The sequence below is a fragment of the Dromiciops gliroides genome, chromosome 3 (genome assembly GCF_019393635.1).
Source record: "Dromiciops gliroides isolate mDroGli1 chromosome 3, mDroGli1.pri, whole genome shotgun sequence".
NCBI lineage: Eukaryota > Metazoa > Chordata > Mammalia > Microbiotheria > Microbiotheriidae > Dromiciops > Dromiciops gliroides.
Genome location: NC_057863.1, coordinates 302,546,121 through 302,563,606, shown reverse-complemented (window position 1 = coordinate 302,563,606; position 17,486 = coordinate 302,546,121). Strand labels below are relative to the sequence as shown.

At 39.0% G+C, this 17,486-nt stretch overlaps 1 protein-coding gene across 7 annotated transcripts in view; it reads right to left on the bottom strand.

The window, feature by feature from the left end:
- Positions 1–17,486, bottom strand: part of MAP7D2 (MAP7 domain containing 2) — a 175,722-nt gene that overhangs the window by 24,542 nt on the left and 133,694 nt on the right. For all 7 annotated transcript variants that reach the window (XM_043994859.1, XM_043994860.1, XM_043994861.1 and 4 more), the window contains 3 exons: positions 15,783–15,893; positions 10,524–10,642; positions 5,321–5,442 (listed from right to left, as the gene is read on the bottom strand). In XM_043994859.1, the coding sequence (XP_043850794.1) occupies positions 5,321–5,442; positions 10,524–10,642; positions 15,783–15,893 (352 nt within the window). The remainder of the gene's footprint in view (positions 1–5,320; positions 5,443–10,523; positions 10,643–15,782; positions 15,894–17,486) is intronic.

The window sequence follows — 17,486 nt, the reverse complement described above, 5'->3', positions numbered from 1 at the left end:
TTGGATGATAGTGGAAAAGACAACACTCAATTATCTGCAGGGGCAAACTCGGGAGTTGTTATAGATATTATTATAGATGCCAGACCGGGACAAGGGCATGGCAATGTGGAAGGCTATCTATCACAAAGGAATAGCATTATGATCTTCAGTCACCTAAAGCAAAGCTTCTTAAACTGTGGGTTGTGACCCCATATGGAGTTGTGTAACTCAATGTGGAGGTCGAGAAAAATTTAACAGTAAAAGGTTATGTATACCTATTTTATATACCTATATCCCTGGGGTTACCTAAAACTTTCTCAGGTGAAAAGGGGTCATGAGTGGAAAAAGTTTAAGAAACCCTGAGCTAGAGAATATGCTACAGGAATTCTCAACCTGGGGTCTGTGAACTTTAAAAAAAATGCCAATTGCACTTCAATATAAGTGATTTCCTTGGTGATCCTATATATTTCATTTTATGCATTTTTTTTTAATTTTTCTGAGGAGGGAATCATACACTTAGACTGCAGAAGGAGTTGATAACTTTAAAAAAGATCAAAGGCTAGGTGGTACAGTGCATAGAGTACTGGAATCCGGTCTCAGATACTTGACACTTACTAGCTGTGTGACCCTGGGCAAGTCACTTAACCCTAATTGCTTTGAAAGAAAGAAGAAAAAAATTTAAAGGTTAAGAATCCCTAGTTTAAAGGAACCTTGCATGATTCAGCAGCTCTGAATGAGTCATCTATGCCTACTCCTTCCATGATTCAAAACACATCTAAGCTCTGGAAGCGCCTGCAGTTTTCTTTTTTCCTCTCGTGGGATCTCTGTTTCATTTCCAGGGTACTAAAAAGGCAACATGCAACCAGATGCCTAGATAAAAGATGCCTAAATAAAAACATTTCAGCTATGAGAGATATCTGGGAATGATTATACAAGAGAAATGAGCTGACTCTTTGATTCCTGCTCTTTTAAAAAGCATTGGTCTATTTCACACGAAGGGTGGAGGGTGACAGTTTCTATAAAGACTCAGAGACAAAGGCAGAGTGGATAGGACTATTTTTGAATATGTGTTATATCTTCTCTCTGGAATATGGGCTATAGCTATGTATCTGATCTCTGGTTTGAGGTATGTTTCTGAAACTATTTATCTGAAACCTGGATAGTATCTGATAGAATACATACGACCAAGATTGAATATTTTAAGAAGAAATAATCTTAAGATGCTCAGTGTCCAAAGAGCTGGTTCCTGATACTACAGGCAGAAAAGAGAACAATAAACTTACAGGTTTTTGAGATCAAGTGATAACAGATCATAAATTATATAAGGCCTATTTCAACTTTTCTGCTGCTAGCATTTAGGATTGTAGATCTAAAGCTGGAACAGACTTTAAAGGGAAATGTAGTCTAACACCCTCATTTTACAGATGAGAAAAACAGAACCAGGGAGGTTAAGTGACTTGCCCATGGTCATACAAGTACATTTGTCAGAGGTGGGATTTGAACTCAAGTTTTCTGATTCTGGAACCAATCCTCTTTCTACTCTACCAGACTCAGATGGCCTGACCCTTTACTTAGGCTCTCTTGAAATCTCCTTTTTGCCCCCTCAAGTCTTATTGAAATATTTTATTTTTACATCCGAGTCATTTCTGGATATACCTTGTCATTTCCCCCACCAAATATAACTTCCCTTATGACAAAGATAAAAATTTAAGCAAAACCAACTGATATTGACTATATTTGACAGTGTGGACAACATTCCATATCCAGTCTCTACCAAAAGGAGTGAGAAATACTTCTCTTGGTTATTTTCTGGCGTCAAAGCTGGTTATTACAATTAGTTACCATTCAATTTATTAATGTCTCACTGGTTCCATTCTATCTTTTTAAGCTTTTTGAGAGAAGGAAGGAAATAAGCATTTATTAAGCACCCACTACAGGCCAGGCATTGTGTAAATCACTTTACAAATATCATCTCATTTGATCCATTTTGTCACTTTTGCCAATTTGATGGGCGATGAAGCAAATAGTGATTTTTAATTTGCGTTTTTATTAGTAATTTAGAACAATCTTTTTTTTACTACTTTGGATGTTTTTCTCCCTCTTTCCAAAAGCATACAACTGCCCATGCTTTGGATTCAGGCATTTTATTTTTCACAACCTTTACAAATAGAAAGAGTAGCTGGCTTACTTTATTGTTAGTTATGTGCCTTGGCAGTTTATTTGATCACTGTCTTTCCAAATACTCCAGTGTCTCATTGTGACATGGCCTGGGAACCAGCTTAGCTATGTAGAGAGGCTCATTATTACCAGGTTGGCTTGAGGGTGATGAATTTATACCCAGGGTTAAATGAGTCATCACTCCCTTGAAATTAATGTGCACACAATTCCCAACTTATAGGAACATAGTCTTTACATATGTGTCTAGTGAGACAGCAAATTTTTATGAAACTTAGAAGATAAATGCCCCCAAATTGTCTGGGGTATCTTTTAGCAAGCAACTATTTACAGTTCTGCAGAAATGGAAGACTAATTATGAAATAAATTTCTCTTCTCTTGGCAGAGAAGTGGTGGACTATGGGAACAGAATGTTGATTATGGGGTATTGCTATTGTTTAGTTGTTTTAGTCTCCTCGTGACCCCATTTGGGGTTTTCTTGACAAAGATACTAGAGTAGTTTGCCATTATTTCCTTCTCCAATTCATTTGACAAATGAAGAAACTGAGGCAAAAAGGGTTAAGTAACTTGCCCAGCATCACACAGGTAGTAAGTATCTGAGGCCTGATTTGAACTTGAGAAGCTGACTCTGACTTCAGGCCTGATGCTCTAGCCACTGAGCTACCTAGCTACCCTTGATTACAGGTATAGAACCCTAAAGACATAGTTGATATGTTGCTTAGCTTTTAACTGTTCCTTTTTCGGGGCGGCTAGATGGCGCAGCGGATAAAGCACCGGCCCTGGATTCAAGAATACCTGAGTTCAAATCCGGCCTCAGACACTTGACACTTACTAGCTGTGTGACCCTGGGCAAGTCACTTAACCCCCATTGCCCTGCAAAAAAAAATTTTTTTTTAAATTAACTGTTCCTTTTTCTTTACATTGAAATGAGTTTTAGAGGAGTTAGGGAATAGAAGGCTGCCATTTATTGCCAAGTGGCAGTTGAGAAGAAAAGAACTCCCAAAGTATCAATAAAACATTAAAAAAAAAATAGAACAAAATGTGATTGTGAGATGTGATAAGTGCATAATTCTATGTGAGGCAATGCAGTGCCAAGTACTCCATGAAACTGAGGGTAATCATGATAAGGCTTCCAAGTTGATATCAGTACATAATAATGACATAACTTATGTTTATATGATGCTTTGATGACGTTTGCAACTATAATCTCATTTGATCCTATCACAACTCTGGGAGGTAGATGCAACTATTAGCCTCATTTTTCAGATGAGGAAACATACAGATGGATGGTTGGTTAAATGACTTTCTCAGGATCCACAGCTAGAACATTTCTGAGGCAGGATTAGGACAGACTAGCCAATTGAAAAGAAAAGGGAATGTTGGATCCAGGAAAACAAACAAACATAAGATGAATCAATCGGGCCATTTAAAATAGGACTATCACAACCAAAAACAAATAAGACAGAATCACAGAAGTGTCAGGCAAGTATACTTCAAGAGAGCTGGTATAATAATGTAATAAAACAGTGATAAAGGAGAAAGGGGGAGATGGGCTGAGCCGAGTGGAGACTTAGAGCCATCAATCTTCCTTTCTAAGTAGCAGTTGAAACACTTAATGTTCTATGTAACATATGGACTAATGTACCACAAGAAACATTTAAAGAGGGAGAAAGACCAACACCACAATTAAACGAGCATTCAGATACATAAGAAAGATACAAATGGATTGTAAAATAAATGCATTTACTACAGTAATAATCTTAAAATGCAGAGTAGTAGAAAAAGCTGAAACCTAAAAGTCAGAAGACCTGGGTTCTGTTATTCCTTGCTGTGTTGAAACTGTATTTTGTTCTGGTCCCCCTGACCTGGGACCCCACCCCCTATAAAAAGGGGTAGTTAGTATAGTAAAGTTATAAGTGGCTAGTATAAGGTAACAAAGAGTATGAAGTAAGATTGCAAAGGGAAACCAAAAGTCCCATCAATTAAGGCAGCCTAAATTACTTACAAGCTGTCTCATAAATTAGATGAGCACAGGAGCCACTGGCAAAAGCCTCATAAATTAACTAAGGCCACATCCTGAGACTATATGCTAAATTAGAGGAAGTCATCTAGGCCTGAAAGTGACAGCCCCTCAGTCCTGTTAACTGCCTTTGGTCTGTAAGTGTCAGATAAACTCCAGATATGCTGGGTAAGACCAGCAAAACACCAACAAAGCATTATACTACCAAACTAACCCTAAGGTGGTGCTGATAATTTTCAGATGATGTGGATTTGTTAATAAATTAAGCCTAAAGTGGCAGGGATAAAAGTGAGTCTATCACCCACCACCTCAAAACCTTATAAAAATGGGACCTCAAACTTCTGCCGCCCCAGGCCCTCCTCCTCCTGCTATGATAGGCCCATACTGCCTGAGTGATCCCAACACTGATCTTCAGCTAAGATATTCTCTGTGCTCCTCCCCTTCCCCCCCCTTCTTTTCTCCCTCTTTCCCTCCCCCAACTGAACCCTGGTTTGCCTCCATACTCTCTGTGCCTTATTAAAGTGTGATTGAAGCATTACTTCCAAGTCACTGACATCACGGTCTTTCCTGGTGAGTATCCAAAGAACTGGGTGTTCCTTCCCCCTCTCTACTCAAAGGGACCCCCTAGTTGTTCCATTCCTTTAATCATAAACTGGGAGTACCAGAACTGAGATTATATCCTGTTTATAGTTGTCCCTACCATGAATGAGCATGGCACAATGAACCTCACATCCTGTGATAAAATAATGGGATTTAGCAGATACTCAAAGACCCACCTGGAGATTAATCTAAACTGACTGAATCAAGTGAGAGTGATTAACTGCTGATTAGCCTACTTCAGATTAATTGGATTGTAATCACACCTGGCTAGCCCTTAAGAAGGTATTGTTCTCAGAAGCTAGACTGTGAACTCAACTTGAGAACACCTTCAAAACCAATGGATTTGGGGGATGCCAACCAATCACCTTGAAGCAGTGTGTAAGGACCGCCTCTGTTCCAGACCTATAAAAAGCTTCCACAATCAGCTTGCTAGAGAGTTCCTGATTAAAACAGGCTCTTGGAGGAGGACTTGAGGAAGAACCCAACCAGGCTGGAACTCTAGACTAGATAGGCTAGGATTCATTAGAAAAGGTAAGACATTTTTACTTAGGTATTGCAGGAGAAGAATGTCTCTTGGTTGCTGGAGAATCCGATCTTCTTAATGGAGATCCAAGGCCAGTTGTGGAAACAGATGCTGGAGTTCGCTTTTCCTTCTTTACTTTCTCGGTCTAAAGAGGGAGTAAAGAACATGAAAGTCCAAGTGCTGTGAGATCTGTCTCATTTTAGCTACTTTTAAAATATTGTAATGCAACACTTCTAAAATTTACTTTCAAAGGGATCATTTCACAGGCTTCATGGGTTTCCAAATTGTGAGCTGTCCAAAGGGCAGTGACTGCATTCAGCCTACTGTGGTATGATGATGGCACGGTGCTCCAAAATAGTAAAAAGAAAATAACTTTTATATAAAGTTTCAGAGCAAATTCACTTCCCACAGAGACCCTGCAAATGAAAGAGTATCGTAGCTCCTTCTCAGTCTACAGGGCACAAGGTAGTGAGTGGTAGTGGGGAAAGACGCTGGATCTGAATCTTTGTGATTGGGCTCATAGTTCATAGGCCTGGGTTCAAGTCCGATTTATTAGCTGGATTTATTAGCTATGGAATCCTTGGCCAAACCATGGCTTCTTCATGATTACAGTATTTAGAGTTGAAGGGGGTGAAGGGGCAGAGTTTGTGCATTTCTATCAATCCTTTTTTTGACTGATGAGGAAACCAACAAAGTCACATGGCTATTTAGCAATAAGGCCCAGATCAAGCCTGGGTCCTCTGACTCCAAATTTGGTACTCTTATTCACTGTAATAAGCTGCCTTTCTATAGTATAACTGTAAAATAATATACTTATATATAAATCATATTTATGATCACGTAATCATATTCTCCCTGCACAAAGAGGATTCTAAATTGGGAGGAGAGATAAATGTGCTGATACTTATTTAGTCATTCAGTAAAAACATGAATTTTCTATCTCTGAATAAAAAGATTTCTCCATCACCTGGCAGAGTAGATCAAAGGCCTATCTCGAGTGCCTATTTGGTATCAAAGCACTATTTTCAGGAAGACTGATAGTAAGTAGAGCACAAAGATATAACAAGTCATCAGGACCAAATTATGGTTGGATGAAAATGCTGTGAATATAACCTTCAAGAGAGTCAGTCATAAATCTTTCCATGAAATACATAATAGAATAATATGGGAGTGTTATCTTTCTCTTGCTCCGTAATTATCCCACTCCTTAGACCTTAAAAATAGCCTACACCCCCTCCAAAGACAACTGTACCTATCCACGTAAAGTCTCTGGCTTATTTCAAGCACCTCCATGTCTACTCAGCCCCTCACCAACACATTCCCCGAAGTTAATCCCTCTTCTTTTCATTCTTTCTCATACCTACATACATACAAATACAACCCACCCTTCCCCACTATCACCACCATCACCACCTTTCTACCCACATCTACACAAAAGGAATATGGAAATTTCACTTATAGTTGGGGAAGCTAAGGAAGGTATGTTAGCCTAAGACAAGGAGAAAGAATACTGGGCTAGGACCTGTGTTCAATACCTTTGCTACTTGTTAGCTGTGAGACCTTGATCAAGTCATATCACCTTCATAGGCCTCAGTTTCTTCATTTGTAAAATGAGGAAATTGGACTGGGTGCCATTTTTTTAAGGCTGGGTCAGTATAATTGCAAAGTTAAGTTTTGTAGGGGGTTTCTTGGTTCTTTTCATTTACATTGTTGCAATATTGTGCATATTGCTTTCCTGATTCTCTTATTTCATTCCACTTATATTACCTGAACTTCCCCCTCATGCCTCCCCCTCCTATAGAGTTATCCCTTATAATGAAGAAAATTTTGTAAAATAAAAAAGAAAGAAAGAAATCATCAAAGATGATCAGCACATTGAAAAAATCAGTCCACATATAGAAAGTTCCATATATGTGAATCCCCTATTCCCCGACAAAGGAGTTGGGGAAGGTTTTTTCTGATATCTCTTATTTGGGGCTGTTAGTTCTTTGTAACTTTGCAACTGTCTTGTAGTATTTGTTCTTTCAATTTCCATTTTAAACATCACAGTTGTAGTCATTGTATATGTATGTGTACATATAGGTGTGTATACATAGACTACATATACATACATATGCATATATATACATGTATATGTATGTCTATATGTGTGTGTATCCATACACACATATAAAAATGTATTCCTAAACACAAACAGACACACATATACACATACACAGGAATAGCTGGATGGTTCAATGGAGAGAGCACCAGCCCTGGAATCAGGAGAATCCAGCCTCAGATACTTACTAGCTGTGTGACCCTGGGCAAGTCACTTCACCCTGTTTGCCTCAGTTTCCTCATCAGTTAAATGAACTGGAGAAGGAAATGGCAAATCACTCCACTATCATTGCCAAGAAAGCCCCAAATGGGGTCATGGAGTCAGATATGACTGAAAAAACAAATGAATAATAATATACACAATTATACACACACACACACATCCTTTAGATATACACATTCATATACACACACATATATACATATACACATACATATACATACACACACATACATATACATACACACACATACATATTTGTGTGTCTAAGACCCCTTTCCAACTCTCACATTCCAACTGTCTGGGGCACTACTGAGTTTCCTCCCAGATGAGTAAACTGCCCCTCTCCTAGTACAAGCTGGCATCTTCTCTTCAATTGAAGAACTGCAGAGTTGCCTGGAGCACTGAGAAGTTAAGTGACTTTCCCAGGATCTCACAGTATTGTGAGGGGTACAACTTGAACCCAGGTCTTCTTGGCTTGGAGGTAGGCTCTCCACCCAACATGCCACAATTCATGCTAACTTGAAAATAGCTGTGATTTTGAAAAATGACTGGTTTCAAAGTTAAGCTAAGAGACTCCCATTACATTTGTAGAACAACAGCACCAATGCTATAAAACAGAAAAAAGAAAACAAGTGTTTTCTAATTCTGGAGCAAATTCACTGCCTATAGAGACCCTGCAAATAAAGGATGAAAGATAATTATGCAGGGAACTGAACCAGAATGCAATGTGGGCAATATTGCATCGGAACACAGGTATCATTAAAAAACATGAGACAAAGGAAAGGAAAAACAGGACGACAAACACAGACCGGGAGAAATGCCTTGAAAGATTAGGAGAATGATCTAGAAAAAGGGCACCCAACAATGGAGGGAGAAGGAAAGATGCTCAGGGTGAGATGGGGGAAGGGGGAGGAGGAAGAGGCAGAGGCGGATATGGAAACATGGGGAATATACTTTGTGTTATTATTAAGCATTCACTGGATGCTCACGATAGGAACATGAGATAGGGAATTCATTTGGAGGAGGAAAAAGAAACAAATTTGGGAAGAAGGGCAGCCAAAGCCAAGAGAGGAAAGGATTTGGAAAAGCATTCAGCGTAGGTGGAAGGGAAGGCAGATATAGCAAATGAATCAAGTGGGACATGAGCAGCAAGTTAAGCCTTTTGCTTTGACAAGTTGACAAGTATTAAAAAGGGCAAATTGTAAGAGATGCTGCAGATGGACAGTCAGGAGAACCTGAAGAAGGTCTGAAGTATATAAGAAAGAAGAAAGAGGAGCAAAAAATCATCAGAAGTGAATAAGTAGAGGTTGCTTTAAAAAATAAATGGCATTGGGGCAGCTAGGTGGCGCAGTGGATAAAGCACTGGCCTTGGATTCAGGAGTACCTGAGTTCAAATCCAGCCTCTGACACTTGACACTTACTAGCTGTGTGACCCTGGGCAAGTCACTTAACCCCCACTGCCCCGCAAAAAATAAATAAATAAAAATAAAATAAAAGGCATAAACAGGTAGACTCAGGGGAGAAGACGACAGACTAGCCCATTGTATTGCCATAAAGGACTGGGCAGACTTGAGTTCTGTAGTGATTAAATAATACCAACATAGATACTGTCAATATATTATTTTCTAAGCCAATCTGCCAAGCAGGGATGCTTCTATTTCAGCCGGACTAGATGGACTCTTAGGTCTCTTCCCCCTTCAAGAGCTTTGTGCAAATAAAGCTCTGTTACCCATAATTCCTAAATACTGAGCACCCAGCCTTGGGAGGCAGCCTAGAAAAAAATTTCTGCTCCAGCACATGCCTACAGATTGTTGATTTAATCAGATATCACTTGGGCCTTCCCTAGGAGGTTCTAAAGTCTCTAAACATCCTAAAACAGACCAAGGTCACACAGTTAGGAAGTCACATTCAAACTTGGGTCTTCGTGACTCCAAATGTCATAGTGGATAGAGTGCTTCTGTCTGCCTCACAGATAAATGGGAGATTGTAGGAAGTCAACTCATATCTTAGTTCAGTAATAGTAATAACAACACCAGTTAGCATTTATAGAATGTCACATGTTAATGTTTGCAAAGTGCTTTATAAATATTATCTCATTTGATCCTCCCAAAACCTATAGGAGAGGGGTGCTATCTCTGTTTCACAGATGAGAAAACGGAGGCAAATGGAGGTCAAGAAACTTGCCCTGGTGTCCCATAGCTAATAAGTGTGTGAGGTAGGATTTGAACTCAATTCTTCCAAACTCCAGGTCCAGTACTTTATCCACTGTACCACTTAGTTGACTCATTAGAAAGAATACTCTTGGGGCAGCTAGGGGGCACAGTGGATAGAGCACCGGCCCTGGATTCAGGAGGACCTGAGTTCAAATGCAGCCTCAGACACTTAACACTTACTAGATGTGTGACCCTGGGCAAGTCACTTAAACCCCAACTGTCCCGCAAAAAAAAAAAAAAAGGAAGGAAGGAAGGAAGGATACTCTCCATACAAGTGATAAACTGAAATCTATTTGGTTATTATGTGCATAGTTACAGTTGCTTGGGGCAGCTAGGTGGCGCAGTGGATAGAGCACTGGCCCTGGAGTCAGGAGGATGTGAGTTCAAGTTTGACCTCAGACACTGTGACCCTGGTAAGTCATTTTACCCTAATTGCCTTCCCTACCAAAAAACCCAAAACCAATTACAGATTTTCCAGAGCTAAAAACCCAACTCAGAGGAACCCTACAGATGGAGTGCTGCTCACCCTGGCACCGGCTTTGAAGAGTTTCATGAAACTCCCATGAAAAATACTGTTTAGAATAAAATGGATAGATTTGTCTTCAATGCAGTAAGACATTTTAAATTGGTTTAACGTCACGCAGATCAAAAGCCTTCCTGAGAGTGACCAAGGCCTGCTCTAAAACCTACCTGTTCAGACGAAACTGCTCCTTTTGTGGCATCCCCGGCACCACAGGATACCATCTTTCTCCTCTCTGGGATCCGGGCAGGAGGCGCCTTGTAGGGAGACTTAAAGGGACTACCTGGGGCTATGCGAGGACAGACAGGGGAGACTGAAGAGTTATAGTGTAACAGTCAAGGCAATAGGAAGAATAGACAGAAGAGGGAGGGAAGGAGGGAAAAATTGCACAACTCCATTATAACCCGGGACATGACAAATAGCAAGCTCAAAGGTGAGCTAGTGGTCTCTCATGCTCCAAGAGGACCCCCCAGCCCAACCCTATAAAGCAGGGGCTCATATGGAATCGCCATCATTACACTTTTAAGAGGGACACGGATAAGAAATAAAGTCTTTGGAAGGTTCACCTTTTTTTTTTTCCTTGAATCCTCATTGAATTTCTTGAAGAAAAAAAAGTTCTGAAAATACTTTTGGAGGCAACGGTGTTTTGAAATTAAGAAGTATATATGGAAATAGATTTTACATGACTGCACATATATAACCTATATCAAATTGCTAACAGTCTTAGGGAGTGGAGAGGGGAAGGAGGGAGGGAGAAAATTTGGAACTCAAAATTTTTTAAAAATTAAGTGAGGGGGGCAGCTAGATGGCGCAGTGGATAGAGCACCGGCCCTGGAGTCAGGAGTACCTGAGTTCAAATCCGGCCTCAGACACTTAATACTTACTAGCTGTGTGACCCTGGGCAAGTCACTTAACCCCAATTGCCTCACTAAAAACAAAAAAACAAAAAAACAAAAAAAAAAATTAAGTGAGAAGGATGTTGGTTCAAATCTTCGCCTTGCCTCTTGCTACTAGTGCAGTCTTGGGCAAATTACTTGACTTCACTGAGCCTCAGTTTCCTCATTTTGAAAATGAAGAGGGTTTGGCCTTTGGAGTCTCTTCCCAGCTTTAACTCTATGATCCTAAAAAGTGTTGGGTTCCTCCACTTTGCACTGAGAAGCCTCCCTTCGGGAAACACGGACATAATTTACTCAATATTTAAAGGAACTGGATTTTTAACAAATCGAAGTAAAATTTGATTGTGGGACCCAACAGCCAAGTGTCATATAACCTTCAGAGAAAATAAAACGGTTTTGTTGGTTGTTGTTTAGTTATTCAGTCACATCTGATTCTATGTGACAGAGCCAGTGAAACTAAGTTTTAAGCCATAATTACTATTTAAGTCAACCTATTTTCATAGCTGCATTAACTAATTAACCAGGTTACTTACTCATAGTGACATTTAACCTCTCCATTCTACCCAGACAGGCAACTCGGCTATCATAATAACCATACTGTGTTAAATGGTTTTAGTGAGATAATGTTAAAAAAAAAAAAGTGAAGCTTTTTTTAAAAGCAGAAGATAAGAAACCCCCAAATTCATCCTCTTCTGTTTCAAGCATTCAAAACAGACAGAATACCTTCCTCTGAGCTTTCAGAAGGTTAACCCCAACATCAATGGAATCAACTTAAACTATTTTAAATACTACCTAATAACACATTCACCTGTCTTTACCTATTATTTATTTATCTATGGCCAAGAGCATGTTTACCTACAGGATTCGAAATTTCTAGTGACTTTAATTTCATTTTTTCATTATAAAAATTTTTATAAGATAGTATGATTTCCTAGCAATCAGTAGGATGGCTTAGTTTTTAAAAATTTGATTGGAAAGTTGAAGAAAGGCTAATACCACATAAATGGCAAAGACTGAGCCCCAGGAGTAAACAGATTCAGGGTGTGTTTCTTTAGGATAATTCATAACTGGGGCTGGGGTTTCCATCTCAACTCTAACTCAGTGAATCAGTTATGATCATGCTGGAGATTTTCCTCAAGAGGCGAAATTGTTAATTCAACTATTTTGAAGAAATTGTCTCCAACTAAGTTTGCATGCCATTATCTGATTGAATTGAATGTCTATTGTGTGTAGACAACAGAGAGAAAAGGGTTCTACTAGAGACCAGATAATTATCTCATATTGTCCAAGGCACTGGTCATCCATGAACAATTAATGAGAGCTCCAATTATGGATTGTCTTTCTATTTCACGATTATCCTCCCTGATACACAGTGTCCTACGGTTTAGATATAACTATGTTGAGCTGGGGGGGCAGCTAGGTGGTGCAGTGGATAAAGCACTGGCTCTGGATTCAGGAGTACCTGAGTTCAAATCCAGCTCAGACACTTGACACTTACTAGCTGCATGACCATGGGCAAGTCACTTAACCCTCATCGCCCCACAAAAACAAAAACAAAAAAACCAACAAAAAACCAAAAACAAAAACCACCAAAAAACCAACTATGTTGAGCTCTCTTAAGTAACAATCACCTCACATCTGTGTCTATGAAATAAATACCATTTGTCTTCCAAGCCAGTTTCTATTATCTAGTCTGAAATGGATTTGGTGGTGGGGTGTCACAATCCAGATTCTGCAGCAGAATTTTCTCTCTAGGTTAGCTTCTCTTTGTATCGGTACCATTCTGCCCAGCAGGTACTTAATAAATGCTTGTTGATTAATTAGGCATCTGTAAGCTTAAAAGGCATACATTTACTTGGAACACTCAATACAGAAAGGAATGCATTTAGGAGGGAAATACAGGTCTATTTTAATTTACCCTAGCCCTTCTAAAGAAATGTGGTTACGACAAAAGTTAGTTAGGAAAAGAAATATTAGAATTAGTGGCTTGAGAAGAAAAGCAAAAATTCACCAAATAAACAAAACACTTCAATCCCTTTTCAGCATTTTCTGCAGCTGCTAGTTGCAACTTTCACAGCTTAATAGTCAAAATCCTTCAGCCTGTTTTACCTGAATCAATGGACTGCTCAGAAAGCATGAGTGTACTTCGGCTTCTGGCTAGGGAAGACTGTGTGGGGGTCAATAGTCGCATAACAATAAAGTTTTCCACTGGACTAAGGTGCATGCGGTGGGCTGAAGGATGGAAGCAAATGAAATGAAAAAAATATATATGCAAAATTAAAACAAAGAAAACAAAGCAATGTTGAAAAACACAATGTGCACCATGCAAATGGATGCTTCTGGAAACACAAAACAATTTGATAAAGCAATTTAAAGCTCCTGAAGATGAGGTATTTAGTGGATATCTTGATATTTATAAATACGTACTGGATTAAAATATTTCATAACTACAAAATAAACAATTATACATTATAAAGATATATCTCCTGTGTGAGAAGACTACCCAGTCTGTAAAAGTGCAACAACTTTAGGAAACCAGAAAAACTGAATAAATTTTTAATACAGAATAACAATTGATTCCACATCCCAAAATGTAACCAAAACCCAGAAAATTGATCGGTTGGGGGTTTTTTGGCCCAGAAAATCTAACATTAATAAATGCATCAAAATGAATAAACATATATCAATTCTATAAGAGAAACTGTTTCCATAACTCAATCAATAAACAATTGTTTTATAAGATCTTAGCAAATAACTATCTAATAACACCTTGACTTATTTTTAAGACCAGTGGTTAATGAAAACTACCATCATGTACTTTTCCCATATAAACTAGATTTTTAAAAATCAGATGGAAATAGAAAATTACCATCTTACAGCAGTATTAAAATGTAGTGTGTCCTTTCACTTTTCCTATATAAATTGGATTTTTAAAAATCATATGGAAAAAGAAACTGTCAACTCCCTATTATCTGCTTAAATGGAAGGCAGCAACATTGATTATTTAAAATACAGACAGTCCAAAAGTCATTTTTATCTATGGAATATATGTGCATATAAGCACATAAACATATTTTCTTGTAGCAAATTATCTTTAATACTAATTTCTAAATATTAATGTCACAATGGTAATACAGCAAGTAAATTATCCTGGGATTAAAAACTATCCATTGAGCAGCTATAGGGAGATAACTGAGAGTTGATAGTGGATGATAAAACATAGACTCATTCACATATTAATTCACACTAAAGAAAAAAAACGGATTTATCCCTAACCTATAACACCAAGTGAATTTCCTGCAAACATACACAGACTAGAATTTCTACCACAACAGCCATGTGCTTCATAAATGTTTTCACCTCCGTGTCCTTAATTTTCAGGTGTCCCCTACTAACTGCACTACAGCTCAGCAGTATTGTGTCATACCCAATACCTCTAACAAGAAAGACCTCCCAGGCTCTAAGGACCTAGTTTAATTGTAAATTCACTGATAAGAATCTTTAGGGGAACAACATTCCTGGCAAGATGTTATTTGTCCTTTAAAGGGCACAAGTGTTATCCTTATTCCCCTCCAAGGTAACTTGCATGCTAAATATTCCATCAGAAATGCAATATGTAGCAGATCACACCCTTTGAGATGATGGTATTTTTAAGGCATCATCATCACAGTGTTGTAAGGTTTCTTTCTCTCCACCTCACCCTTTAACCTTCATAGCCTGAGTGAGTGGTTTTATAGCAATTTTAGTGACTTAGCTGAACCCCTGGGAGACAGCTGCCCCACAAGCAGATTGAGACAGAGAATGCCAAAATCCTTTAAATCTTTGATTCAAAGCAAATCTAAAAATGACACCAAAGGTTCTCACACACAAACACACACACACACACACACACACACACACACACACACACACACACACACACACCAGTAACTCAATTCACCCACTGCCAACAGCTAGCTAGGGCACCTGAAATCTTATGTGGTCACGTGGTTTCTCTTCCCATTTCATAGGAAGCCTGGCCTATTATCAGAGAAATTGCAGTGACCCATTTTGTCAGAAGACTATGCTATCTATCCAATTCTAAGTAACATCAATCTCACTGAGTCCAGCACTTCAGACTCCTAACACACATCAGACAGGAAAATCCTTGTCATTTATTTAAATTATTCTGTCACATTCCACTTGCTTGTATGTTAATTCCTAGGAATAAATTGAGCAGATTGTAGGAATAATAGATTCTGCAGCCAGGAAAGAAGGCCAATTCTTGTTCCCTCGCAGTTAAAAAGTAGCTGCCCCATTCCTAGATCAGTTCCTTTCTTCCCAAGAATTAGAGGATTTTACTATGTCATAATATGATAACAGGGTTATTTTGCAAGGGGTAGAGAAGTGTAGTGGGCAGGGGCAAGGAGTGGGGGAGAAGGAGTGACTCATAAAAGAGACAAGTTCTAAAAAGGTCTATAACCATCGAAGAGAATATTTAAGTGTAGAAAGAAAAGAGAATGGCAGAGAACCCAAGAAGACATGGTCACTTGCCTTTGTCAGAGGAATACGTAATTGCTGCTGTGGAGGAAGACAGACGCTTACTGATGGGGGACTCCAACTGCTTTGGAAGATTCATTGTAGATGCTGAAAGTTTGTCACATGCTGTAGAGAGATACATGAAAAAAAAAGTTTACATTCATACTACAGAGCAAGAAATCAATACATTTTTTCTTCTATACCTCATCTGTGGACCTTTGTTAACAATAGCTCTGAAATAGTGAACTATATATTTATTACCATAAAAATCCACTTGTCCTCATTTCAAATATCCAGCCCCTTCAATAGGCAACTATTACAGCGGAAGATTTCCTTTCTTTACATTTACAATTAGTAACAACATTTCAATTTTACAAAAACTAAAGCTATAGGAAATCCTTGTGGCAGATCATTTTCTGAAGAAAAGCAGTATGGCATAATAGCTATAGCTGGCCTTAGAGACACCTGGGTTCAAGCCCCTACCTCCACACATATTGGCTGTGTGACCTTGGACAAGTCACTTAACCTTTCAGATCCCCAGGCAGTGGTCTGAAATTATAATTTGCTGACTAATTGCCAATCTATATTGGTGAAGGGAGCTTCCTCACCAGGAGTTCCCTACACCAGTCAAATCACAAGTTCTAACATTCCAAAAGGGATCAAAAAGCCTTTTTCATCGTATATTTAGAAACAAACAAAAAAACCCTCAAATGGACTGATTATAGTTCTGATCTAAATTTAACTGCCACTGAAAAAAAATTCTGTAAAATAAAATGAGCTTCACTCAGCCCAGAAACTGAAAAGGCTACCTCATGCAACAGCTCTCAGGACGGGAAATTTAGATTGTCTTCTACTATGCTAAGGATACTTGTCTAAAAAAAAAACTAGGGGGCAGCCAGGTGGCCCAGTGGATAAAGCACCAGCCTTGGATTCAGGAGTACCCGGGTTCAAATCCGGCCTTGGACACTTGACACTTACTAGCTGTGTGACCCTGGGCAAGTCACTTAACCCCCATTGCCCTGCAAAAAAAAACAACAAAAAACCAAAGAAATCCTTTTATTCCTAGCTAATCACCAAATGGATAATCCAGAATGATTCTTTTAAATATCCAGACCTCGAGTCTTATTGGTCAAGATTTCCAGGATCTTAACTATCTGCATTAAAATTCAGTCGAAGCTAAAATTTAAGTTTTGGTGGTTTCCCAGTGGGGAGTTCTGCATCTCTACCTACAATATAGTTTAAGCCTAAGGGGAAAAGTACAGGTGCTGTAATTAACTCCGCCCATCTGGTAGGCTCTTACATTGCTCCTAGGCAACAAGACTAGTGATGACTCTTTAAAGAGGGGGCAGAGAACTCAAAACTCTATTTCTGTTCATGTAATATGACCATCTGCATTGCTGGTAATTACTGCACCCATTTCTTTTTTTAAAGCCCTTTTTATCAGCAGCAAGTATACTCCCCCCTTTTCTAAAGATGAACTTTAAAAGGAAACAAAGGTGTGCTCGCTCCCATCCCCGTTCTAGACAATGCAAAGTGTCAGGCCCTTTATTTAAAGCAAAATGCCTACCAGACAGATACTGAAACCAAAGACAAAGCCAGAATATGAATTTGTAGACTTCCAACAGCAATTGTGTTAATAAGGCTTCCTTGACATACTTTCTGCCATGCCTACTATCCCAGTGACACGGACAGAGAGCACAAGCACCTCCCCCCCCCTCC